At 44.3% G+C, this 27,599-nt stretch overlaps 1 protein-coding gene across 2 annotated transcripts in view; it reads right to left on the bottom strand.

Annotated features, from left to right (window-relative positions):
• Nucleotides 1–27,599, bottom strand: part of gtf3c2 (general transcription factor IIIC, polypeptide 2, beta) — a 151,784-nt gene that overhangs the window by 40,250 nt on the left and 83,935 nt on the right. For both annotated transcript variants that reach the window (XR_011940701.1, XM_072499005.1), the window contains exons 10-12: nt 16,875–16,906; nt 16,581–16,710; nt 8,242–8,386 (exon numbers count right to left, since the gene is read on the bottom strand). Coding sequence is in view for 1 of the 2 variants with exons in the window: in XM_072499005.1 (XP_072355106.1) it covers nt 8,242–8,386; nt 16,581–16,710; nt 16,875–16,906 (307 nt within the window). In the remaining variant the exon portion in view is untranslated. The remainder of the gene's footprint in view (nt 1–8,241; nt 8,387–16,580; nt 16,711–16,874; nt 16,907–27,599) is intronic.

Genomic DNA, 27,599 nt, shown 5'->3' with positions numbered 1-27,599 from the left:
TGGAGTAGGCATGGTGGGTTTCATGCAAGAAACACAAAGTTCACAGTTTAGGAACAAAAAAAATTCACAAACAAAAATACTTAGACATTTTAGACTTCATAAACAATATAAAATAGTGTTGCAACAGAAGCGCTAGAATCTATTGATTACATCTTATTTTGTGAAAATGTTTTTCAGCTATTTTAGTCTGTATCATAAAAAAATCAGAACATAAAATGGATATCCCATGCTAATTCTGATGCATAACCAAAAAGGTACAGGACATGTTGTTTCTTTCCATAAAGAACACTGGCTTACCTATGGACCATTAACACATTGAACGTTGGGCTCAGCTATGGAAACTGCAATTTACTGGCAACATAAAGAAAATTGGGAGAATCAACTATAACACTCAATGTCTTTATTCAAAATACTGCAAGCTTACATTTTTTGGTTAGTAAACGTAAAAGAGATGAGAATCAATCTAATTCTTTAGTATAAGAAAATCCAATCTTGAAGAATTGAAAGTAATATATGCAAATTTGGATGCTCTACTCCATATTTGAATACTACCAACTAATCGAGATAGGGAATAATTAACTAAAAATTGATGAATGCTGCTTTCTGAAATAATTCTGCACTAAAATCATATCTTTTTTTCACAGCCAAATGCACGATACTGTATATAAAACAGGAGAAATGTCACTTACTTGCAGAACTGTGGAAAAATTGTGGGATGGGATTCTCCCATCGGGCGGCTAAGTGCCGACTCCGGCGTAAAAACTGGAGTGTTTTACTCCAGCGTCGGCGTCCGTTCCGAGACCCGATACTCCAGGCCACAGTGGGGTAGCACTGCGCTGGAGCGGCCCATGAAATCTCTTCTACCAACCATTGGCGTTCCCCCCTCTCCTCCATATCTACCTTGCCCTTAAACGAGAACACCTCCCCCCTCACCACCGCCTTCAGAGGCTCCCTGACCACCGACGGTGAGACCTCCCCCATGCAATGAAACCCCACATACTCCTCAATCACCTTCCCTACCTTGTCACAGCAGCTCCAGTCCTCCAATAACCCCACATCCATCCTCCACCCGGCTTCGAGGCCCCTCTCCAGTACCATGTCTATCCAATGCGGAGTGTGATCCGAGATCACAATTGCTGAATATTCTCCCACATGAGCCCGACCAACGACCCCCCCCCCCCCCCCCGGACAGGGACCGCGAGCACGACTGGGACCTGGCCACCTCGGCTCCAACACGGTTCCAATCCCCACCACTATCAGCTCATGGGTATCCAGATTCAGAGTGGCAGCCAGCGCTCTCTTCACAAACCCCACATCATCGCAATTGAGGGCATATATGCTCAACAACGCCACCAGCCTCCCCTCCAACGCACCCGTAACGATCACTTGCCTGCCCCCTTGATCCACCACCACCTTCTCCATTTGGAACCTAACTCGCTTACCCACCAAAATTGCCACCACCCGAGCTCTACTATCAAACCCCGAATGGATCATGTGTCTCACCCAGCCTTTCCTAAGTCTCATCTGTCTTTCACCCTGAGATGGGTCTCTTGCGCCATCACCACATTAGCTTTTAAACTCTTCAAATATGCAAAAACTCACACTCTCTTCACCGGTTCCCACTAACCCCCTCACGTTCCGTGTCACCACTTGACCAGGTAACTCTCACCCCCTGTCCCTCCTATCCGCCATCACCATTGCCCCGGGCCCCGCCCATCCAGCTGGACGTACCCCATCCTTTTGTTCACGTCGATCCCCTCCCCCTCCCAGAATCCCCCATCCATTTCCTCTTGCAAACACCTCACCCAGTATTGATCCCGTCCCCCCACCGTTCACACCTCCCAGATCCATCGAAACCTGCTTGACCAAGGTCTAATGACCGGGGCCCCTCCCCCACCACAGTCCCATTTACGAGTCAATCTCCATTTGCTAGCGCGGTGTCCCCTCGCAGAGCCCTCCCCATCCTCAGTAACCTGCCCCAGGTGCCCATAAACCCACCTCCCTCAAACCAAAAGACTGAAAGAAACCACACCCATAAGGAAAAACAAGAACACATGTAAATACTCCCCCCATTTAAGAGACAGAAACAAAACCCCATCCAAGGAAAAAACACTTGATAAGAAGAACATTTCCCGCCCCCACCAACAAAGTCCAATTCGCAACTCTCATCTCAGTCCAAGTCCTTCAGCCTTAACCAACGCCCCCGTCACCTCCACTGTTTCAAAGTAAAAGTCCTTCGAATTGAGTCACTCTCAGTTCACTGGATAGCCCACTCTGAACCTCATTTCGCTGCCAAACAGAGCTGTTTTCACCCATCCAATGGCTGCCCGCCTTCTTGCCAACTCCGGCGTCAGATCTCGCTATGTGCGAATGCCAATGCACTCCCACTTCACTTCTCCTCTATGCTTCACCCAGCTCAAGAACATCTTGTTCACGTGTTGCGGTGGAAGTGGACTATGACCGCCCTTGCTGACTCATTCGCTTTAGGCTTCGACCTGAGCGACTGATGTGTTCTGTCCAACACATAGCAGGAGGGTTCTTCCCCCTCCCCTCGACAAACACCTTTGCAATGTATTTGGTCGGCCTCGGGCAGACCCCCGATCCTCAAATCATGCCTCCTCTACCTGTTCTCCAGGTCCTCCACCTTGGCTGTGAATCCTTGGTTTACCTCCACCACCCTCCACAGCTCTTCGCCCATCGAGGTGAACTGGTCGTTGCGACAGTGCCTCCTCCACCCCTTTCAACTTCTCTCCTTGCTCTCGCACCTCAACCGACGTCTTCCTCGTTGTCATCTAGATCGGGGCAATCGCATCCTCGACCCACTGTTTAAGTGAAACCATCACCTCCCTCTGAAGCACCTTTCAAACTCCATCGACATCACCTCGGTCAGAGTTTCAACCGTAGTGGGAGTAGCCCCACACAACGACCCAGCCCCAGCCATCTTTATTTCTGCCGGACTTTCACTCACCCCCTTCTTTCCAAGACCTTCTGGGACTTCGACATTCCTCAAACTCCTTATAACTTCCCACACCAACTCATCAAAAACTACCCCTGAAACTGGGCTTAAAAGTCCACAAATCAAAGACTCTAGCAGGAGCCACCTTCGTGTCGCCACCGGAAGTTGCGAACTGGCTAACTGACAGAAGACAGAGAGTCGGGATAAATGGGTCTTTTTTTGGATGGCAATATTTAACTAGTGGGGTGACACTGGGTTCAGTCCTCAGGCCCCAACTATTTACAATATATATTAATGAATTGGATGCAGGAATTGAAGATTCTATAGCCAAATTTGCAGATGACACTAAAATAGTCCTCTCGTTGCTACATTTACGACACCTGTTCGGGTACACCAAGGGAGAATTCAGAATGTGAAATTCATCTAACACGTCTTTGTGGGAGGAAACTGGAGCACCCGAAGGAAACCCACGCAGACATGTGGAGAATGTCTCAGACTCCGCAGAGACACTGACCCAAGTCGGAAATCGAACCTGGGTCCCTGGTGCTAAGAAGCAACAGTGCTAACCACTGTGCTACCGTGTCGGCCATGGAACTTTACAAATGTATATAGATAGGTTAGGTGAGAGGGCCAAAATGTGGCAGATGGAGTTTAACATGGATAAGAGTGAGATCATCCATTTTGGTGGGAAAAATGGACCAAAATAAACTAGAACGGATGCTTCCTCTTGTGGGGCAATCTAGAACGAGATATCATAATTTTAGGTTAAGGGGTAGCTAATTTAAAACAGAGATGAGGAGAAATTACTTCTCTCCAAGGATTGTGAATTTGTGGAACTGATTACCTCAGTGTGGTGGATGGTGGGACATTGAATAAAGTTGAGAAGATAGACAGATTTTTAATTCGTAATGGGTTGAAGGGCTATGGAGAATGGGCAGGAAAGTGGAGTTGAGGCTGAAAGGAGATCAGCCATGATGGTACTGAATGGCGAAATGGTCTTGAGGGGCTGAATTACCGAATCCTGCTGCTAATTCTTATGAAACAGAGAAACAAAATTAAAAAACAGGTCCTCAAGGGTCTTAACTGAGCCACATGCAGATTGGCATAGGGATGAGAAAATTAGGGAAGTAAATACTTGGCTAAAGGAGTGGTGTGGGAAGGGGGGGTTCCATTTCATGGGGTATTGGTATCAGTATTGGAACAGGAGGGATCTGTAACATTGGGACGGTCACCACCTGAACTGATCTGGGGCCAGTGTTCTAGCGAAAAGGATAAACAGGGAGGTCTCAAGGACTTTAAACGAGCAAAGGGGGAGGGGGGGGGGTAAAACTACAGGAAGTAAAATGGTTAATGGGAAGCAAAGCAGCAGGTTAGCTGGATAAATGGGTGTTTTTCTGGTTGACGATCAGTGGCTAATGGTGTGCCTCGGGGATGAGTATTGGGTCCGCAATTGTTCACAATTTACATAGATGATCTGGAGTTGGGGACCAAGTGTAATGTGTCAAAGTTCGCTGACACTAAGATGAGTGATAGAGCTAAATGTGTAGAGGACACTGAAAGTCTGCAAATATATATAGATAGTTTAAGTGAGTGGATAAGAGTCTGGCAGATGGAGTACAATGTTGCTAAATGTGAGATCATCCATTTTGGTAGGAATAACAGCAAAGTGGACTATTATTTAAATGGTAAAAAATTGCAGCATGCTGATGTGCAGAGGGACCTGGGTGTCCTTATGCATGAATCACAAAAAGTTGGTTTGCAGCTGCAGCAAGTAATTAAGAAGGCAAATGGAATTTTGTCCTTCATTGCCAGAGGGATGGAGTTTAAAAACAGGGAGATTATGTTGCAGCTGTATAGGGTGCTGGTGAGGCCACACCTGGAATATTGTGTACAGTTTTGGTCTCCTTACTTGAGAAAGGATGTACTGGCACTGGAGGAGATTCACTAGGATGATTCTAGAGTTGAGAGGATTAGCTTATGAGGGGAGACTGAGTAGACTGGGACTATACTCATTGGAATTTAGAAGAATGAGGGTGGATCTTATAGAAACATATAACATTCTGAAGGGAATGGATAGGATAAAAGCAGGGAGGTTGTTTCCACTGGCGGGGTGAAATTAGAACTAGGGGACACAGTCTCAAAATAAGGGGAAGCAGATTTAGGACTGAGTCGAGGAGGAACTTCTTTATCCAAAGGGTTGGAAATCTGTGGAATTCCTTGCCCAGTGAACCAGTTGAGGCTACCTCATTGAATGTTTTTAAGGCAAAGATAGATAGATTTTTGAACAGTAAAGAAATAAAAGGTTACGGTAAGTGGGCGGGTAAGTGGAGCTGAGTTCACAAAAAGATCAACTATGATCTTATTGAATGGCGGAGCAGGCTCGAGGGGCCAGATGGCCTATTCTTATGAGTAGCAAGCCATTCAAATTGCATCAAACCACAAACAGAGGGACTAGAAGATGATCTATCATAACCTTCTTATGGCAACTAAGAATGGGCAGCAAATGCTGACTACCAGTGAGGCATGCATCCTGAAAATGTAATTTTTTAAAAACTTGCAGCAAGATTGTCAGAGGCCTCAGATTCAGTCAACTGGTGATAGCAAGTCTAGAATCTCAGAACGAGCTTTAGGCTCATATTTCCATTGCAGTAGAGGTGTTAACTGTGTGCAAACTAGTTAAAACACTTGACCACACAATTACAACTGCTTCTCAAAAGTAGGCAATTAATATGGATTGTTTAGAGAATGTGAAGGGTGCCACATAAAAGCAAGTTTTTCCTTATTTTGTAAATATCACCCCATGGCTCTAAAGAGTACAAAACAGAGTAGGGAGAAAAAGACAACATAAAAAGTGCAATTATTGTAGGGCAATAAGATTTTCACTGAAAATTAGACGGTACGGTGATACAGGATTAATGTTCACAAATGAAGAGAATCTGACTGAATGCACATGAAAGATACCAAGCAATTTTTAAAGAGAAACACCATTCTTGACAGGGTGGGGGACATGGAAGAACAAGTGCTCTCAATATAAATTCTCTTTTGAGGAATAATGTCCCGAGTCTAGGCCCACAGAGAAAGAACAGAAAATTACATCTAACCATTCAAAAGGGATAACATCAAGGAGTGTATGGTAACAATGAAGTTTTTGACTCCCATCATTGGAGATGACTGGACAAATAACAAGCAAACTCCAGCAACATTAAAGAAATGCTATAATAACTTAACACAAAGTAGATGAGCCTGTAAAATATGAGATTTATTTTCCCTTCAAGTTTTCTTTAAAGGGAAGATTATGGACCACAATTCAGAGGCAGATTGTTATCACAATCTGTAAAAGTAGGATATTTTAAACTGCAGCTGTGTTGGTGAGAAACATACATAATGAGTGCTGAAGAAGAGAAAAAGGAATCAATCTGCAATTTGCTTTTTTGGTGCTGTCACTGCAGTATTTGGCCCAGTAAGTGACGATTCTACCAAATGCTATTCATAAGTGCAATGCAACATATGGGAGGAAAATATGAGAAAATGGTTTTAAATAATGCCTCTTTTCACAGATCTGGAATTTACATATTGCTATGTAAACATTGCCAATGAATTTGCTACCTAAGCTGCTGAGTGGCTTCCAGTATTTTCTATTTTTATTTTGGATTTCAAACATCCGGAATATTTTGTATTTGCCAATTAACTTGTTTTGTTGGCTTTTGGAACTCATTTACAAAAATAATATTTGAAACACACAAGGATTTTTGTTTTGAATTCAATTTATATCATGTATGTCAGCTACGGGAAATTCTAAACTTCTTTTTCTGTTGGGTATACATTTCCTTCATGCTGTATTTCATTTGGGTGTGCCACATGCAGGATAAAGCTCTTTCTCTGCTCCCCCATTTTGTATTTAATCCTTATTATACTTAATCTACCACAACTGGGCTGTCTCTTGTCAAGGAAATATTGTATAGCACCTGTCCAACTATTGAAGCAGAAAGATCTTTGTTAATGTACTCTGACATATTGTTGCCATATAGTAACTTAGTGCTAAGGTAACCTTAATTTGCAGTGCCAAGTCTGATGCAGCTTCAAATCTACACTGTTGATCAGTGTGCTTTCATAGAGGAGGAAGGGGAAACACAAAAGCAACAGAGGGAGCAACAATTCTTATCCATCTTTAAACCTTTGACTCAGAACAACGTTGCATGGGTCTAGTTGTTGGCCCAGAAGACCAGCAAGGAAATGAATGGATTTCACAGTGTTATTCTGTATATTCTGAATTTCAAACTAATTGTTATATTTTTAAAAACTGACCACCAAAGGCTACAAAATGATCGCCACCTACAATCACCCAATTTCTCTTGTGCATTGAAACTAATCCTGCCTCAAAAGGGACATTCCAAATTGAATGGGTCATTCAGATACAAAGACACAAACTGTCTCAAACTCTCATGTGTGAAAGCTACCAGACAGGATTTATTATGGATCTAACCGCCCACCATATTTGGAAAAGGACATTGGCCTTGAAAATGGTCACATGATGAGACAGCAAAGCTTTCTGTTTGCTTTTAAATTAACAGCAAGATGATTTTCTGCAAGACAGAAAGCCATCAAACCAGCTGCATCTGAGCAGCGAAGGTAATAAATAAGCCAAGGAGGTGGACACCCCCAACCTGCTCCAACTTGAAGTTCATCTGAGAACCAACCTCCTGGATATTCGATTACAGGAAACCTCTCAGCTTACTGAGAATCGTCTGCTTTACAAGACCTTCACTTCAACTATAAAGCCTAACTCATCCAGGAAACTACAGGCCTGCTATAAAAGAGACTGAGACAATCATAAATTGTAGTATTTTCATCTGTATCCTGTGTGGGTCAGGGTGTGTAAGTCCAGTGAGTGAAACATTGCTTTTAGATGTTTGGGGAAAGTGTATAACAAGAAATAACCTGCACATTTAAAACATAAACTCACAGAGTGTATTGCTGGGTCTATTTAAATTGGGACTATCACTCTGAGGGTAACAACCTACATCTTTCACATGCAAGCGCATTAATCATTAACAACACAACCCCCCACAAATTCTGTCTGTGACAATAGGAACAGGAGTAGGTCATGTAGCCCTTTGAGCCTGTTCCACTATTTAATAAGATTATGGCCGATCTGCAATTTAACCACATATACCTTTTACCCCATATCTCTTGAAACCTTTGGCTAATGCAGAAATATATATATATATATAAAACGTCTGTTTCAACAGGATTGAATTTGTTTTCTCACATTCTTAGTTTCCTACCTGTGGGCTTTACTCCAAACAATGGCTTTGACAGCATGGTCATGTGCAACAAATGAATGGAAAGGGTAGACCTTCAAAGTTCCATCTCCTTGTTGGACCCGCAACAATAATGATGTTGTATTCAGATTCCAGAGAGCAACAGTACCTAATTTAAAACAAATAAAGAAAAACATTGTTTTATACATTCTAAAACATGAGAAGTGTAAATTCTACAAGTTATTTTCAAAAATTCATTCATGGAATGTTGGCATCACAGTCTACGTCAGCATTTATTGTCATCCCTAATTGTACTTGAGAAGGTGGTGGTGAGGTTACATTCCTGAACTGCTGCAGACCATGTGTTACTGTTAGGATGAGATAGCGGTTGAGGGTGGATGAGGTAGAGGAGAGGGTGGATGAGGTAGAGGAGAGGGTGGATGAGGTAGAGGAGAGGGTGGATGAGGTAGAGGAGAGGGTGGATGAGGTAGAGGAGAGGGTGGATGAGGTAGAGGACAGGGTGGATGAGGTAGAGGACAGGGTGGATGAGGTAGAGGACAGGGTGGATGAGGTAGAGGACAGGGTGGATGAGGTAGAGGACAGGGTGGATGAGGTAGAGGAGAGGGTGGATGAGGTAGAGGAGAGGGTGGATGAGGTAGAGGAGAGGGTGGATGAGGTAGAGGACAGGGTGGATGAGGTAGAGGAGAGGGTGGATGAGGTAGAGGAGAGGGTGGATGAGATAGAGGAGAGGGTAGATGAGATAGAGGAGAGGGTGGATGAGATAGAGGAGAGGGTGGATGAGGTAGAGGAGAGGTGGATAAGGTAGAGGAGAGGGTGGATGAGATGGAGGAGAGGAGTGATGAGATAGAGGAGAGAGTGGATGAGATGGAGGAGAGGGTGGATGAGATGGAGGAGAGGGTGGATGAGATGGAGGAGAGGGTGGATGAGATGGAGGAGAGGGTGGATGAGATAGAGGAGAGGGTGGATGAGATAGAGGGAGGGTGAATGATGTAGAGGAGAAGGTCAAAAATAAATCCTTGGGTTACTCCAGAGTTAATGATGCAGATCAAAATGGCAGGTTTTCCTCTCTAGATGGACATTAGTGGATGAGTTGGGTTATTGCAGCAATCTGAAAACTTTGTGGTCATTTTTACTGATACTAGCCTCTAATTTCTAGATTTTCTTTTGGCTGAATTAAAGTAATAGTGGAGCTTGAACTCATATTCTCTGGATTATCAGTCCAGTAATATAATTATCATACTGTATATTTTTAATTTCAGTTGGTGAAAAGGATTGATTTTAGCACTGCTGGTTTAGACTGAAAGGAAGACAATTACACAGAAATATAGAATTGAAAACTGGCCCAGTTTGTGTTGGTCCTCCAGATTAGTCCAAAAAAAAGGTTGCCAGTACCTCAACCACCACTAGCGCACAGTAGCAGTAGTATGTACCATCTATGTAGTAGCTCATCAAGCCTCCTTAGACTGCACCTTCCAAACACATGACCAGTACCATGTGGAAGGGCAAGAGCAACAGGATACATGGGAACACAACCACCTGGAGGTTCTCCTCCAAGTCACTCACCATCCTGGCTTAGAAATCTATCACCGCCCCTTCTTTGTTGGGTCACAATCCTGGAACTCCCACCTTACCAGCACTGTGAGTGTACCTCACCACATGGACTGCAGCGATTCTCAAGGGCAATTAGGGATGGGCAAGAAATTTGGGCTGGCCAACAATGTTGAAATCCTACGAATAAATGAATAAAAATAAAACTAATTGCTACCCATTAACCCATGATGAAATGTGCGAATGTTAAAGTGAGATCGAGATTGGGCTTGGCTGTGGCATCCCTAAAGTTGAACAGACCATAGACATGCAGGTCTGAAGTCACACACGGCTTGGTTATTTTAGTGAATTGCATCTTTACTCATAGAATACATAGAACATACATACAGTGCAGAAGGAGGCCATTCGGCCCATCGAGTCTGCACCGACCCACTTAAGCCCTCACTTCCACTCTATCCCCACAACCCAATAGCCCCTCCTAACCTTTTTGGACACTAAGGGCAATTTAGCATGGCCAATCCACCTGACCAGCATGTCTTTGGATTGTGGGAGGAAACCGGAGCACCCGGGAGGAAACCCACGCAGGCACGGGGAGAATGTGCAGATTCCGCATAGACAGTGATCCAGCGGAGAATCGAACCTGGGACCCTGGCACTATGAAGCCACAGTGCTAGCCACTTGTGCTACCGTGCTGCCCCTATCGTAGCACGTGTTACTTCTCTCAGGAGATGATGAGTAAGAGAATTATAGTGTAAAGAAACTTCTGAAAAAAGCACAATCACAGAATTTTCCAGTCCAGGAAGTGGCAATTTGGAGCTTTGAGCCTGATCAGCTCTCTAAGTTATATATCCCTGGTCTTTCATCACACCTCTTTATAGGGTAAATGCAAGCTAATTAGGGGAGGCAGTGGTGCTGTGGTATTGTTGCTGGACTCGTAATCCAGAGACCCAGGGTATTGCTCTGGGGATCCGGGTTCGAATCCCACTATGGCAGATGATGACATTTGAATTCAATAAAAATCTGGCATTAAAAGTCTAATGATGGCCATAAAACTGTTGTTAATTGCCGTAAAACCCTATCTAGTTCACTAATGTACTTTATGGAAGGAAATCTGCTGTTCTGGTCTGGCCTACATGTGACCCCAGATCAATAGCAATGTGGTTGACACTTGAAATGCTCTCAGGGATGGGCAATAAATGCTGGCCCAACCAGTGTTGCCCACATCCTACGAATAAATAATATTTTAGCGGTCTTTACCAGAATTTATTAAGCTTGGAAGACTCTATCATGTTAAACTTTCTGTATTGATATCTGTAGTCAAAATTGTGATCTATATTTCCCAATAATTCACTTAATAATTGGTATTACTACAGTGCGAATTACCTAACCATGTCTCTTTTTGAGGTCCCACACGACTATAATTTTATCACATTTAATTACATCTAGCCAGTTTTACCACATGAATCAGACATGAATGAACACTTAAAGTTATGTTTTAAAATGAAATAATTTTAAGTCTTGGTGTTCATTAATTGCTTACATAATAAAAATCTACTGACTGCCTGTACCTTACTGTCAGTCGTCTATTGCATTGTTCGAATACCTATTCAACCTAAATTGTCCACTGCTTTATGCAAGGAAAGTAGAATTCAGGTCAACTTCTTACAGGTCGCTTAATTTTGAAATAAACTTATCGCACAACCCTCAAGCATTTCTTTGGAAATGTTCGTGCACTGCTAGTCTGCTATTATAATAAAGTGCTTGTTCTCAAAAACATACCCATACAGGCTTGGGTATCATATTGAGATTTGGGTTGTGCAAGTTAACTGGGCTGGGTCCAGAAGACCAGATTGATTTATAAAGAAAGAAAATTAAATAAAACATGTAAACTGGGAGCAGTTAATTGCAAGATTTGATTTTGGATGCAGTGTGAAGCACTGACTTCTTAAATCATGTTAGGTATGGCAGAGGTGCAGATATGTATAAATGGAGTTGATAAATTTCTCCGTGATTTTATTCAAAAGGGTAGGTACATGATAGTTCTCACATTTGAAGCTTTCTCCTCAGGCTAAACCCAAGTGTGTGGGGAAACTGTCATGGTCACTACATCTCAGAGAAACTCTTTTGCTGCGATGAGTATTTCTTTTCTTTTTATGGTGGAATGCAACGTGGGAAAATTAAAATTGGGAGAAAGAGTTTGCATAATTAAGTCTAATATGATTAAAGCAGTAGATAACTTATATAACCAAACATAAAAGGAGATATATCACAGATTTACACAGTATGGAAGAAGGTTAACAGACAGATTCAACTGACAGGCTATTAAAAATGGGTCACCCATTTGAATTTTAAAACTAAGTCATATAAAAGAAACTTTATTGTAAAGATATGGGCCGGGATTCTCCGAGCCTCTGCGCCGCAATCGCGCTCGGGCGGAGAATGGGGCATCAGACCCGTGATCGGGTCCGATGCCTTCCCGCGATTGTCCGGGGACCGGACAATCGGCAGCAATTGAAAGAGGCCTCCGCGGCGATTCTCCACCGACAACTGGCCAAGTTCCTGCAGGCATGGTTTACTCATGGTTCCACCCGGCGGGAGCTTGGCGTGGCGGCTGTGGACTGGGTCCACAGCCGCCCTGGAGGGGGGTGGGGTATCCATCACCTGGGGGGGGGGGGCCTCCAGGACGGCCAGGCTCATGATTGGGGGCCATCGATCGGCAGGCGTGCGTGATCTGGGCAGGGCCTATATTGTCGGGCTGGCCCGCGGTGTGGCCCCTGTATCAGCAGCCGGAGCTGCGAGGACTACTCCGGGGCCGTACCAGCCCCCTTCAAACCGGACAATCACTCTAGACTTTCTCCAGGAAAGTCCGGAGTGATTCGCGCCCGTCTTCTCGCATAGCCCCATTATCAGAGAATTCCGCCCATGCTCTCCCAATGAGCAGACTTTAGACATTTTTCCCTTTCAGGTTATGTTTAATTAGATATTTTAAAGAGCTGGTCACCGTCAGCAAGAGTAGGTTTGAGAGGGTGTTCCTGTTGTGTTATGTTTTTGTATATAAATTTAAAAATGTTCAAAACAAATATTTATTACATCAATTAATGACCATAATTCCTGATGGAAGAGTGAGAAAACAAGGTAATTTACTTTTTTGGATCGCTGTTCCAAATGTTAAACAGTGCTTTCACATGTGGTTTTGGCCATAGAAACTCATTTTAAGATCTTTTTTAATTTAGTTGACAATACAAAGGATTAAGATGGTACATTAACGAATCTAAAGGGTCGGAGTTCTTATTCCTTCAAGTGAACTGAACTAACACACAAAATTGGGTTTTCATAAAGCCTTATATCATAAGGCAGCACAGTAGCACAAGTGGCTAGCACTGTGGCTTCACAGCGCCAGGATCCCAGGTTCGATTCCCCGCTGGGTCACTGTCTGTGCGGAGTCTGCACCTTCTCCCCGTGACTGCGTGGGTTTCCTCCGGGTGCCCCAGTTCCCTCCCACAGTCCAAAGACGCACTGAACATGCTAAATTGCCCTTAGTGTCCATTAAGTGTTAAGGAGAGATAGTTAGATTCTCTCTTGCTGGAAACAGTCGTTGCCTGGTAATTATGTGGCACGAATAGCATTTGCCACTTATCAGTTCAAATCTGACTGTTGTCCAGGTCTTGCTGAAAGCGGCATTGACCACTTCAGTAACTGAGACGTTGTAAAAACTACTGAAAACAATGTTGGAGGGAAGGTCATTGATGAAGCAGCTAAAGATGTCTGCATCTAGGACACTACCCTGAGGAAACTCTGCAGTATAGTACTGGGGCTGAGATGATTGGTCTCCAACAATCACAACCATCTTCCTTTATGCTAGGTTTGACTCCAACAGTGGAGTTTTCATCCGGATTTTTACTTGTGCACCCTTGATTAAATGTTGCCTTGATATAAAGGGCAGTCATTCTCGCCTCACCTCTGGGATTTTGCTCTCATGCCCATGTTCGGGCTTTGGTTGCAATGAGGTCTGGAGCAGAGTGATCTGGGTGGCACCCAAACTGAGCTTCGAAGAGTAGCTTGTTGGCGAGCAAGCATCACTTCATAGCACTGTTACAACTCCTTAAGTCACTTTGCTGATGATCAGGAGTAGATTGATGAGGCAATAATTGGCACACCAGGAAATTTTCCACTGTACTGGAACAGCGTGACTCTGAGCTTGTCTAATTCTGCAGCACTTCTTCAGCACTGTCTCTGGGATGTCAGGATCCACTGTTTTCTGAATCCAGTGTGTTCAACCATTTCTTGATATCATGTTGAGTGGAAAAAACTGGCTAATAGTTGGTATCTGTGATGCAGGGATCGTCAGGAGGAAGCTGGGCTAGGTCATCCATGAGGCATTTCTGGCTGAAGATGGTTGCAAATGCTCCAACTTTTGCATTATATGTTGGGCTCTGCCATTATTCAAGATGGGGATGGTCACAGAGCCTCCTTTTTCTGTCAGTTGCTTAATTGTTCATCAACATTTACACTAGGTGTGGCAGAGCTTTCATCTGATACATTGGTCACAGGATCGCTGCTTAGCTTTGTCTCATTGCAAGCATCTTCTGTTTACTATGTATATAATCCTGTCTTGTAGCTTCATCAGGTTGGTACCTCATCTTAGTAATGATGGGTGCTGTCACTGGCCTGCTCTCCTACACTCCTCATTGAGTCAGAGTTGGCCCCTCATTTGATGGTAATTGTAGAGAGGGGAATGTGCCAGGCCATATGTTTAATGATCATGTTGAAGTACAATTCTGATGGCCCACATTTCCTCATGGATGTCCAGTTTTGAGCTGCTATATCTGTTTTGAATCTATCCCATTTAGTACATTGATGTGCCACACAATACATTGGATGGTTTCCTTCATGTGAAGACTGGACTTTGTATCCACAAGAATTGTGTGGTTTTCATTCTGATTGATACGATTATGGATAAATGCATTTGCAACAGGTAAATTAGTGAAGATGAGGTTGAGTTATTCCCTCTTGTTAGTTCTCTCACTACTTAACAGAGGCCAAGACTGACAGATAAGTCCTTCAGGACTCAGCCAACTCAGTCAGTATTGGTGCCACTGAGTTACTCTTGGTGGTGGACTTTGATGACCCTCACCCAGCATACATTCTGTACCTTTCCTACCCTCAATGCTTCTTGCAAGTGGTGTTCACCATGGAGCATTACTGATTCATCAGTTGAGGGGAGAGGTGGCAGGTGATATTAAGCAGGAGGTTTCCTTATTCACACTTGACCTGTCGCCAAGAGACTTCATGGCATTCAATGTCAATGTTGAGGACTCCCAAGGCCACTTTCCCCCCACCATAAACCACTGTGTTAACAACTCTGATGGATCTGTCCCTCTAGTGGAACAGGGGGCGTGATTCTCCGACGGCGCGAAACGGGCGCGGGCACTACCGATTCTGGCCTCCACAGGGGGCCAGCACAGCGCTGGAGCGGTTCATGCCGCTACAGCCTCCCTTCCCGGCGCCAAACGGGCTCGGCGTCAACCCGCGCATGCGCAGTTAGGCCACGCCAACCCGCAAATGCGCGGGGGACTTCCTCAGCGCGCCGGCCCGGACGCAACATAGCGTGGGGGTTCAGGGGCCGGCCGCGTAATGAAATAGGACCGGGGCTGAAGAGGCCGGCCCGCCGATTGGTGGGCCCCAATCGCGGGCCAGACCCCATCGGAGGCCCCCCCCCTCCCCCGGGGTGAAGGAGCCCCACAGGCCACCCCCCAACCCTACACGCAGAGTTCTTGCCGGCTGCGAGCAGGTGTGAACGGCGCCGGCGGGACTCTGCCGTTTCCGCGTAGCCGCTCGGCCCATCAAGGCCGGAGAATCGGCGGCCCGGCCACAGACAGCGGGACTCAACCGGTGCCGCACCAAATGCGCTGGCGAAAATGGCGCCGATTCTCCGCTCCTCGGAGAATCGCCTGCCCGCGTCGGACCGGCGCCGCGGGAAAAAATGGCGCGAACAGCGATTCTCCCATAGGGCATGGCATGGGAGAATCGCACCCAGGATATTCTGAAGGAAGATTAATAATAATCTTTATTAGTGTCACAAATGGGCTTATATTAACACTGCAATGAAGTTATTCTGAAAATCCCCGAGTCGTCACATTCCGGCGCCTGTTCGGGTCACAGAGGGAGAATTCAGAATGTCAAATTCACCTAACAGGCACGTCTTTCAGGACTTGTGGCAGGAAACCGGAGCACCCGGAGGAAACCCACACAGACATGGGGAGAATGTGCAGACTCTGCACAGACAGTGATCCAAGCTGGGAATTGAATCTGGGATCCTGGCACTGTGAAGCAACAGTGCTAACCAGTGTGAAGGAGCTGCCCCAATTTTGGCAGTTCCCTAGATATTAAACTAGTGAACTTCCTTGGTCGACTTGGCAGGGTGTGCCTTTGTCATTTCCAGTGCACAGGTTTGTCTTATTTGACTTTTCTGTAGTGGTTTGCTGCAATTGAGTGGGTTGCTAGGCCATTTCAGAAGTGAGTTAAGAGTCCACCTCATTGTTGTGTGTGTGGAGTCATCTATAGGCCAGACCAGGCAAGGTTATTTCCTTCTCTAAAAGGCATGATGACAATTACACTGTACAATTTAGAGGTTAGTTTAGTGGTCTGATCAGACGATAGCTTAAAATATATTCATGAACAATATTCTATTGCTTGACGTAAATTCACAAACAATTACGGAGTTGGACGGTACAGATTAACTGCTGGGGTAAGGGAAGTGATTTTGAAGTTCCAAAACTCAAACCGTTACATACCATCATAAAAACCTGCTGCCAAATAGTCATGTTCCCCAGAAGGCATCCAGTCAAGGCAGAAACATTGTCCACATTGTGAGGAACCACTAAACTGAACTGATCCAATCTCCAGAATTACAGTGTACTGCACCTGCAAAGTAATAATGTTTAGTAATCAGAAAAAAAACTCAACTTAAACTTGTTTGCAAAAGGTTACATATTATTGTGAAGTATGGAAATGCATAATTTAGTGCACAATGTTCATTTTGGATAAGTTTTAATCCTTCTGGGTAAATTGTTTATTGAATTAATTACCTTGCAGATGTGTGGTCCTTGAATAGATGAAGCTATGAAAAAGAAAAACAAGACTTTTTATAAAGAATATTGGGCAAGCTGACAAATAACACAAAGAACTAAATTTGTTACATTTTGTTTCTGAATCACGTAAACATCAATTTTCAATTAGATTGTGCCACTGATATGACCTTTGCAGATAATTGCCTCAACTGGAACTTTCTCTTATTGTTCGCTTAAACTCATTGCTCCTTCCTACTCCTTATTTTGATTTCTGTACATGATATTACATTGAATTAAACATTCTAAGTTGTACTTCTTCGTTTTGACTCTGTTGCTCATGAACAATTTTTCAATCTGATTGGTTGCCTTGTTCACACCGATCCCAGATCCCCTGTTGAGATGATCTCTCTCTCAGACAGCCATAATGCAGAAAAACCCACAAAATGGCTGTGGGCAGCTGTAAGCATAATTAATGGGGAACCAATTACAAAATCAGGGCCATATTTTTGTCCAGTAAACTGGACTTTGTCTAATTCAAGGGTTTCTTTCTTTCCTGGTTGGTAAGAATGGTAAATATTAATCATTTTAACTGATTATACTTAACATACTGTTGGCTGTAAATGCGGCCAGCAACAAATCAGAATACTGGATATTATTGGCTTTGAAATAAGTTGATATAATTAGCAGGTTATCAGCAAAACACTTTCACTTAATACTGGGGTTATGACTGTTGGTTCTTGTAGTTGGCAATGAAGCTTGTGAAAAATTTGTCCCCTGAAACAGATACATTTTTATATTTTTAAAGAATGAATTAGCACAAATGAATCTGTCACAATGTGACTCACATATGGTGTTTTAATAATAGAAATATTAAACCATATTTCTGTTAAGATGGACCAGCAGTTAAACTGGTTTTGGTCTTTTCAAGCTAGAAAATTTGTAAGTATACACAGTCTGAGGTCTCTCAGATTTTAATTGTCGTCAGGTTAGGGAATTTTGCATATTGAACTGTTTCAGAGATTCAGGTAATGATTTTCATGCATCCAGTATTTTAATATTATTTGTCACAAATAAAACCTGACGGTTGATATACCATTTCTCTTATATTACGAGCACGATTGAATGGCCACGCTGCACCTGTCAAGGATCCGTGTGGTCAAGTTAGATGGTGGGAGAGGCACAAATAGGGAACAGCACAAGGCGTTGGGCGGTTTGCGGCCCGTTCTTGTTGCCGGGATCTGTATCCCACCTAGACGCAGTGCGGAGCTAATTGAGGCCAATTAAAGGCTTGGGCAGTCCCTCGGCATCAAGGATGACTGGCTACCACTCCAAGGAGGTGGGTTCTGTGGTGGCTGAAAAGTCCGATCCTGGATCTGCAGACTCTGTCACAGGTTTGTTTGGCAGGTGGTGCTTGATGAGGCGGGTGGATGGGACACTCTGGATTCTGCACTCTTCTTCCGCTGTTTACACTTGGACTCCGCGTGCTTCACCCTATGACACTCGAGGTGATTGGTATCTTCGTGGATGCTTTTTCTCAGCTTGTGTGTTCTAAGGCACGTGTCAGTGGGGATGTTGCATTTATTTAGGGAGGCTTTCAGAGTGCCCTGTAGCGTTTCTTTTGCCCTCCCAGCAACCCACTTGCTATTGCGGAGCTAAGTAGGGCACTTGTTTTAAGGGCAATCTCCATCGCATTAGCGAGATGGTATCCCGATCTAATGGCCTCAAGTGATCTAATTGGCTCCCAAATGAGGGGTCACACAGATGCCGGTTAGTACTGGTCCACACAAACGTGGACAAGGCGTCAGGGCATATGGGGGGGGGGGGGCGAGGGGGACTCCCAGGCCATTGGAGACCCCTGGGTGGTCAGGGACAGGGCAAGGTGGAACCCTGGCTCTCCCTCTGGCACCCGGGCACCTGAGCACTGCCAAAGTGTCTGGGTGGCACTGCCAGGATAGCAGGGGCACTGCCTGGGTGCCACTGCCAAGGGCCTGAGGGGGGCTATTCCAATGAAAGGAGGGATGTGGGGTATAACGGGTGGGTGGTGGGGTGAAGGGCGAGTATGAAGGGGCCTCGGGAAGGTTGGGGGGGGGGGTGATGGGTTGGGGGTGCTGAACAGGGGAGTCCGAAAGGGGGCATGGGAAGGCCTGAAAAGATGGGGCCGTCAGCAACCCAGGGGGATGTTGGTTAATGTTCATGTGCGGGGGGGGGGGGGGGGGGATTACTTTTCCTGTGGCCGGGGGACACCCAAGCTCATTTAGAGATTGGGGCACCTTTTCAAAATGGTGGCCCGATCTCTGAGGAGTCAGTCTGGCAAGCGTGTTCAACTCCCCAGTGATGAAAATAATTCTAAATGTGGGCTAGCTAGCACCCGGAAAGAAACTCCTCAGGGCTCACAAAAGTGACTAAGTGTGGTTAGAAAGCGGTGGGGAACTCGCCGACAGAGCTGGGGAGAAACTCCTAGCCAAACCCGCCTGAAATGACACTTAGAAATTTTTCTGTTAGATATCCAAAGGCATTGCAAAGAGTAGACTGAATGATATATTGTATGATTATACAATGATAGATTGCTATATAAACCATATAATGCAAAATATTAGACTGTTTGCAACATGTATTCTGTGCCTTTTTGACCAAGAGACGTACGCAATATTAAATAAACATAGGCTTTAGTCAACCTCATTTTGATTGTTTGTTGAGGCAGGATTGGATGTTTCTAGTTGCATGCTATGAGCAAGTTGCAATAAAGAACATTTCCAGGTTTCAGACTTTAGTGCAGACATCCCCACCATTAACGGACAGGTTTTCTTTCTGTTATCAGTTCCAAATCATCTTTAAAAAATGTGTTGGACAAAAGGTAAGCTGGAAATATTATATATAACCTGTACCATATTAAAAACAAATGGGGCTATTTTAAAACACTACCCACATAGCAGAAAGTGGACAGGTAAAATTATCCAGGTGACTGACCTGCCAACATTCTGCATGGATCTCACTGGCTTTTCTTTCAAATTGCTCTTCTGAGCAGGCAGCAAAGGCATCTATTTGAAGTTGGTAGGGTCCTTATACCAATATATAGATTGAGGTCTGATAACACCTTCCAGCATCAGCTACAATATTAACCGCTGACCTGAATGGGGAACCAGATGTGGCTTCTCCACCAGAAGATAGTACAAAGCGAATCCGGACCAGAAGAAGCCCAAACAGAATTTTTTTCCTTCAGAACATAATATTCCCTTGTTGCATGAGATGGAGTGCTCCTCCTGGGGCAGCACAGTGGCTAGCACTGCTGCTTCACAGGGCCAGGGTTCGATTCTGATTTTGGGTGACTGTGGAGTTTTTGCAATCTTCCTGTGTCAGCATGGGTTTCCTCCGGATGCTCCGGTTTCCTCCCACAGCCCAAAGATGTACAGATTAGGTGGATTGGCCATGCTAAATTGCCCCTCAATGTCCAAAGGTTGGATAGAGTGCTCTTTTGGGGGATTGGTGCAGACACGATGGGCCGAATGTCCCCCTTTCTGCACTGTAGGTATTCTATGAGTCCATAGTGCCACAAGGAAAGATTACTTCATCCCTGATTAGAGCTACCCCTTCCTACAAGAACTGCCTTGCCAGCAACGTCTCTTGTTGTCAGTGACTTCCTGTCTCCTGCTGACTAAAACCAACTCTTGCTTTTGGGCAGCATAGTGGTTAGCACAGTTGTTTCACAGCTCCAAGGTCCCAGGTTCGATGCCCGGCTTGGGTCACTGGGGGATAGGATGGAGACGTGGGGCTTAAGTGGGGTGCTCTTTCCAAGGGCCGGTGCAGACTCGATGGGCTGAATGGCCTCCTTCTGCAATGTAAATTCTAGTCAGCTGCTGTTTGCCACCAGTTTTGATAATGGTGGGGGTAGCTGACTTGCAGTGGGCAGATCAGTTAAAATCACCCAGACCTCTCACTGCCAAAGATGGCAGGAGTGTGAGGGTGATTTGGGGGGTAGTTGACACTCGAGGCAATCCCTACTGAATTACGGTTTCACACTAAAAGGGCAGCAATCCCTGGGCTGCATAGCGAACTCACACTCATGAATCCCTGTCTCAGCTACTCACCATCCCATGAACAATGGACCAGAAAACATCCTACACCCGAGTAAAAAAGAAAATCAGTTATATCAGAAGCTTATAATTATCCTCAAATTCCTTGTACCCCCACCACCCCCCACCCACTCAGTGAACAGATTTTACTGGATCTGACCAAAAACCCCAAATAACTATTACTCTTCCCAACCATGCACCTCACGTCACTCCCCAACCCCAACTGAAAAAAAATAACTTTGGATATTGAAAATTGTGGGCCAAAGGAGACAGGCTTTTAAAAAAGTGTCTGTTCACCAATTGCACTGGGTGAAGTAATACCACAGTAATCTCCAATGCATAAGCGTCTACGGCTCTAGTTGCCAGGCCAACAGTTGACACTAATAGACTGTGAAAGCAACATCCATATACAATACAAGCTTTCAACCTGGGGGCCACTATAGCTTAAAAGACTATTAAGTTAGAATATAGACTGTTCAAGCCCTTCACGCTACTTCTGAATTTAATATGGTAAAAGAAACTCCTCATTTTACAGTAAACAAACTGGTACTGCCGTTAACGGTCAAAGGCACATCTCCACTGGGAACTTGATTAAATGAGGCAACCATATTGTCCACACAAAATCAATTATCTAAGCACCAACACCTCCAAGCAGCAAATGGTAGGTACTCCCAAGTGTCAGATTTATATTTATTATAGTTCTCGAGATGAAGCCGCAAGCAAAAGGCAGTGAATAAATTGACATTATTCATGTTGCACACTATATGGTTTTGATGTTGGTCTGAATTTTGTAATTACAACTGCACTGTAAGCCTCAAGAGAAAATTGCCTGCCACATTGATGATAAAAGATTCTTAACATTAATTAACCTTCCAGGACCCTCTTCAAGAGCTCTTATCTTTGTAGCCACAACTCACTCTGCAAATAGCATTGCCACAGATTTTTTCTGGTAAATTATGGGAAAGTAAATGTAATATAATGTAAATAGATGATAATAAAAAGAGAAAACACAGAGGCCAAATCTGACCATTGAATGCAATCCCAAATTAAAATGTATTTAAAAATGCATTTATTGTAAAAATACATATATTTTGAAAACCAATGTTTCCTGCTGTTGAAGATGCTGACTCTCTTGCTGGAATCCAGCTCTGTTGGTATTGTATTGATCATTATTTAGGAACCTTTACAATGGCTATTAAACATGTGTGAGCTTCGGCAGTGGTATCACAGTTAAACCCAATTTATCATAGCCTGACATGTCCACACACAAACTTCCAAAAAGCAATTAGGAGCAGAAATTGGACAATTCCACAATCTACGAGAACCAAGGCCAGATGAAGCATCCTGACTGCTGTTTCAATTGAAATAAGCTAACTCCACACGCACATAAGGCTTTTGTTAACATAAAATTTATGAATATGATCTGCAATATGACCTTGAACTGGAGTGAGAGTTGGAGACACTCTTAACACACAAGGCAATGGAACAGTATTTGCAGTTTGTTCCAGGCTTTAGTCACACTTTGTAATGGGGTGCAGGTTCAAAATGGGGTTCGTGTAAGAGGGCCAAAGGTGGTAGAGAATGAGGAACCCTACAAGCTGAACCTATTCAATAGACTTTGGAGAGAGTACAGAAGAGGTTTACCAGGATGTTGCCTGGTAAAGAGGGCATTAGCTATGAGGAGAGGTTGGATAAACTTGGTTGAATCTTACTGGAACGATGGAGGTTGACGGGCGACCTGATATAACAAAATTATGAGGGACATGGACAGAATAGTTCGTCAGAAGCTTTTTCCCAGGGTGGAAGAGTTAATTACTACAGGACAAAAGTTTCAGGTGAAAGGGACAAAGTTTAGAGGAGATGTGCGAGGAGTGTTTTGTTTCCACAGAGGGGAGTGGGTGTCTGGAACTCGCTGCCGGAGGAGGTGCTGGAGGCAGGTACGATAGTGACGTTTAAGGGGCGTCTTGACAAATACACAAATAGGAAGGGATACAGACCCCGAAAGTGTAGAAGGTTTTAGGTTCAGCGGGCAGCATGGTCACCGCAGACTTGGAGGACCTAAGGGCCTGTTTCTGCGCCATGCGTTTCTTTGTTCAAATTGAGCCTAAGGATAAAACTTGTTGGAAGGACAGCCAGAATGCGGACCATGGCAGGTTATCCAAAACCAGGAGCTTTGTGGTAAATTGCATGGATTCAATAATTAGGAGATAGATAGCATTCCTTGTATGCAGGATTGAGAGTCCTCCATGGTTTGTTGCCTACCTAGTACCAGGGTGAGGGATATCGCGAAAGGGGAGAATCCAGTCATTGCGGTCTACGCTGCACCAACAATGACAGAAAATATTAAATAAATAAGTCCTGCTTGGAGAAAGTATCAGCAACCAAAAGCTAAATTAGAAAGGACGACAAGCGTCATATTCTCTGGATTATTACCCGAGTCACATGTAAATTGGCATAGGAGATTGGAGAGGTCACGTGCTGGATTCTCCGATCGCCGACACCGAAATCGCATACGGCGATCGGCTGGAGAATCGACGCTTACGCCGGAATCGGGGGCGGTGCCAATTTTGCAATGCTCCTCCCCCTCAAAAACAGCATACTCGGGGAGTACGCTGCACGCCATATGGACGGCCTGAGGATGTCACCCAAGGCCCTTCCCCAATACTCCACCCCCGAAGGGCCGGATCCCCGACGGCGTCGCTCGCGTGTGCTCACACTGTTCGGGGCCTCGCATGGCGGCTGCGCCTGAGTCCAGCGCCGCCACAGTCAGGTGAGAGGGGGAAAGCCATTCCGATGGCAGCGGGGCTTCTGCGGGGGCTGGTGGGGAGGTGCTGACGCTGGTTACAGGGGGGCAGTTTTTGTCAGGCCGTGTACGCGCGCCCGGCGCCATGTTGCACGGCGCAGCCAAGGGCTTTACACTGCGCAGCTGCTAGCCCCCCGCTGGACGGAGGATAGGTGCAGGGGTGCACCAACTTTCTGGTCGTAAGACCTGACGGATCCTGCGGACATAGCCGCAGCATAGGAGAATCCAGCCTCACATGTCTGAAGAAGTAGTGTGGGTAAGAGAAATTATATTTCTTGGGGCACTGGCACCAGTACGGGACAGAAATGAACTCTACCATGGGGATAGGCAACCAGGTATCAACCAGGTTTGGGACCAGGACTTAGTACATTAGCAATGTCCAACATTAATGTGACGATGAGATTGGACAACATTTGCTAAATAATCCTCTGTCTGCTAAAAGTCACGCTGAGAACTAATTTAAGATTGTCAATTGGGCTTGCAGTGTGGTGTACTGGAAGCCATATATTTTATATAGGCCCCTGGTCTTTCCAGGTGGAAAGAACATGACCATAAGATATGGAAGCGGAATTAGGCCACTCGGCCCATCAAGTCTGCTCCACCATTCAATCATGGCTAATATATTTTTCATCCCCATTCTCTTGCCTTCTCCCCATAACCCCTGATCCCCTTATTAATGAAGAACATGGATACACATTGTGCCTGTTACAGCCAAGTAAAATAAGTGACAGCCAATCGCTGGTTCATTCCTCAGGGCAATGCCCTGGCCAATCAGAATCAGGCTGCCTGGTTTAAACTTTGAAACCAATCTTGCCGTTATATGTCAGTCACCATTAACTGGTACATTCTCCATTGCAATGCCTTGACCAGAGTCCACTTGGCAACCAATCAGCACTCTCTTCTCTTACAGTATAAAGCTGTTCTTTCCTCTAAAATTGGCATTCCTGAGATTGTATTGATGAGCGTAAGATGAGAAGTTTCAACAAAATATGATTTTCAGCAATACTGGAGTTCATCACGATCAAATAGCTACTTGTAGTCAGTCAGGATTGGACCTTAAATATACCAGTTATAAAATCAACTGGAAAGATGGTTGAGGAGAGGAGTAACCTTAATGACTAAGGGTGAAATAATTTCAATGATATGTGAGAAGGGCGGAGAATTTATGGGTAGAATTAAACCGAAAAAGATTTAAAACTAGCCGTAGTTGTGTCTAAGCCCCCTGAAATGGTAGCTTGTATATTCATGTTAATTTCATTTCATTTCATACTGAAGTTTATTGACTACTGAGATACTGATGGTTTAAATGGGAAATACAAGCTTTCACACAAATTGCAATAAATATACCAGCACCTTTCAGAAAGATGGTGAATTTCTTCAGTGTCCATAATATATTTCTACAATATTTCCTAGAACCAACAAGGTAGCAGGCCATATTAGATTTAATTATGACGAATGAGTCAGATTTAGTTAACTGCCTAATGACACGTAAACATTAATCAAATAGAGATCATAATACCTGGTGTTTGAAAGGGGGAAACATGGAACAGCTACTCAGATCCCAGACACAATATAACGAGACAGAGACTGCCCTCAGTAAAGTGGGGAAATCTTGTCATGAATAAATGATAGATTGGGTGCTCAAAAAAGAATTTAATGTGATACAGAACCAGTTTATTATCCTGACGGGCAGAGGTTCTACAGCCATAGACCACAAAAGAAGTATGAGCCAAAAACGAAAAGAAATGCAAACAAAAGTGGCAACAAACTCAGACCCTGGTGTGTAGAAAAGATATAAAGAGCAGCAATAGTAGGAGAAAACAAATTGTAACAGCCACAGAAAGCAAGCATGAAAAGAAACCTGCAAAATCAAAATAACTGCAAAAGGCTTTTACAATTACATGAGGGAAAAGAGGATAGGCAGAAGCATTGTGGGCTGCTTGGAAAGTGATAACTGTGGTGATATGCAGCATTGTAAATACACAAGGGGTTAATGCAAATACACTAAGACTAAATAAACACGAGGGGGAGCACCAGAGACATCATGACACACAGACATGCAACCAATAGGTCAGTAAGATAGGACACGACCAGTGAGCAGTCAAGACACACCCAGAGGTGACACTACCACAAGGGGCTACTCATATAAAAGGACAGGGCACACATGCTCTTTCTCTTTCCATAGGTGACACTCAGAGAGACAGGGGCAGATCAGGGAAGCATCACACCCACCGCATGGATTAGAACAGACTGGTGAGCTAGATTGAGTTACGATAGTTAGATTAGCAGTAGAGTCGAACTCAAGTAGGAGAATTGTTAACTGTTCAATAAATGTGTTAAACCTATCTCCAAGTCTGAACCTTCCTTTGTCAGAGTATACATCAAGGAAGTAGCTTATGCTACGTGAAGAAGCATAACACAACAATAACAGTGATGATGAAAATGAAAATAAAGAAATAGGAGACATGCTGAATAATAACTTTGCAACAGTATTTACTTCAGAGAAAAAGATCAGTTTGTCGGACATCGCAAGAAATCCATCTCTGAGTCAGAGACGGGGGCGGGATTTTCCATACAACATGCCATGTGTTTCGCGCCAGTGGAGGCAGACCTCCATTGGCAGAAGGTGGTATCGTCTGGTCCTGCCATTGCAAACAGAGTTTTCCGTTGAATGCACCCCTCGCCGTCGGGAAACCCGCGGCGGGGCTGCGCCATCAGCGTGACAGGAAGATCCTGCTGGCATGAAAGGCTGAAAATTCCGGGCACCTGGTCTCAATTAAATGAATGCAAGAAATATAACAGAAATGGAGAAATTAATGACTCTAAAGAACAACAAATATCTGGGACCAGATGGTTTCTGTCCCAGGGTATATAAAAAGAGGTGAGAACATTGCAGATGGCTTGAATATAACCTTCCAATTATTTCTTGATTTGGGAACAGTTCCTTTAGATTGGAATATTGCCCATGCTACTCTGCTATTTAAAAAAATGACAGACAGAAACCAAAGAATTATAGACCAGTTACCCTGACATCTGTTGTCAGTTTACGAAGGGTAGATTGACTTTACACCTTGAAAACTTTCAGCTGATCAGAGAGAGCTAGCACAGGGTAGGTCATGCCAGATTAATCTGATTGAATTTTTATGAAGAGGCGACTAAAGGTAGCGAGCAGCAGAATACTAATGGCTGTTATTTATGTGGCTTCGAAAAGGCATTTGATAAAGACTAGTAATCAATTGTTAGCTAAAGTTGAAGCTCGGGAACTGAAGGCAAATGATTGACCTGGTTGGGAAATTACCTGAGTGAAAGGAGACGGTGAGTCGGGATAGTGGCTGGGTACTCGAACTGGCAGGATATAATTATCTGTGTTGGGACCTCAACTCTCCATGGTCTTAATTAGATTATGGGATTGAAAGACCATAAGATCACAAGATATAGGATCAAAATTAGGTAATTTGGCCCACCGAGTCTGCTCCACCACACAATCATGGTTGATACGGTTCTTATCCCCATTCTCCTACTTTCTCCAGTGCTCGATAATCTTCATTCCAGAGTACTTAAGGAAGTAGCCCTAGAAATCCATTGGCAAACATTTTCCCAAATTCTTTGGACTCTGGAATGGTTCCTACAGATTGGATGGTAGCTAATATAACCCCACTATTCAAAAAGGGAGTTAGAGAGAACACGGGACTATATATTCTTTTATAAATTTAGAGAAGCCAATTCACTTTTTTTTCATTTAAGGGGCAGTTTAGCGTGGCCAATCCACCTACTCTGCACATCTTTAGGTTGTGGGGATGAAACCCATGCAAACACGGGGAGAATGGGGTGCCACAGGAATCACTGCTTGGGCCTCAACCTTTTACATAT

Source organism: Scyliorhinus torazame, chromosome 4 (genome assembly GCF_047496885.1).
Source record: "Scyliorhinus torazame isolate Kashiwa2021f chromosome 4, sScyTor2.1, whole genome shotgun sequence".
Taxonomy (NCBI): Eukaryota; Metazoa; Chordata; class Chondrichthyes; order Carcharhiniformes; family Scyliorhinidae; genus Scyliorhinus; species Scyliorhinus torazame.
Note: the sequence above shows the minus strand (reverse complement) of the source record. Positions and strands in the feature narration are given on the sequence as shown.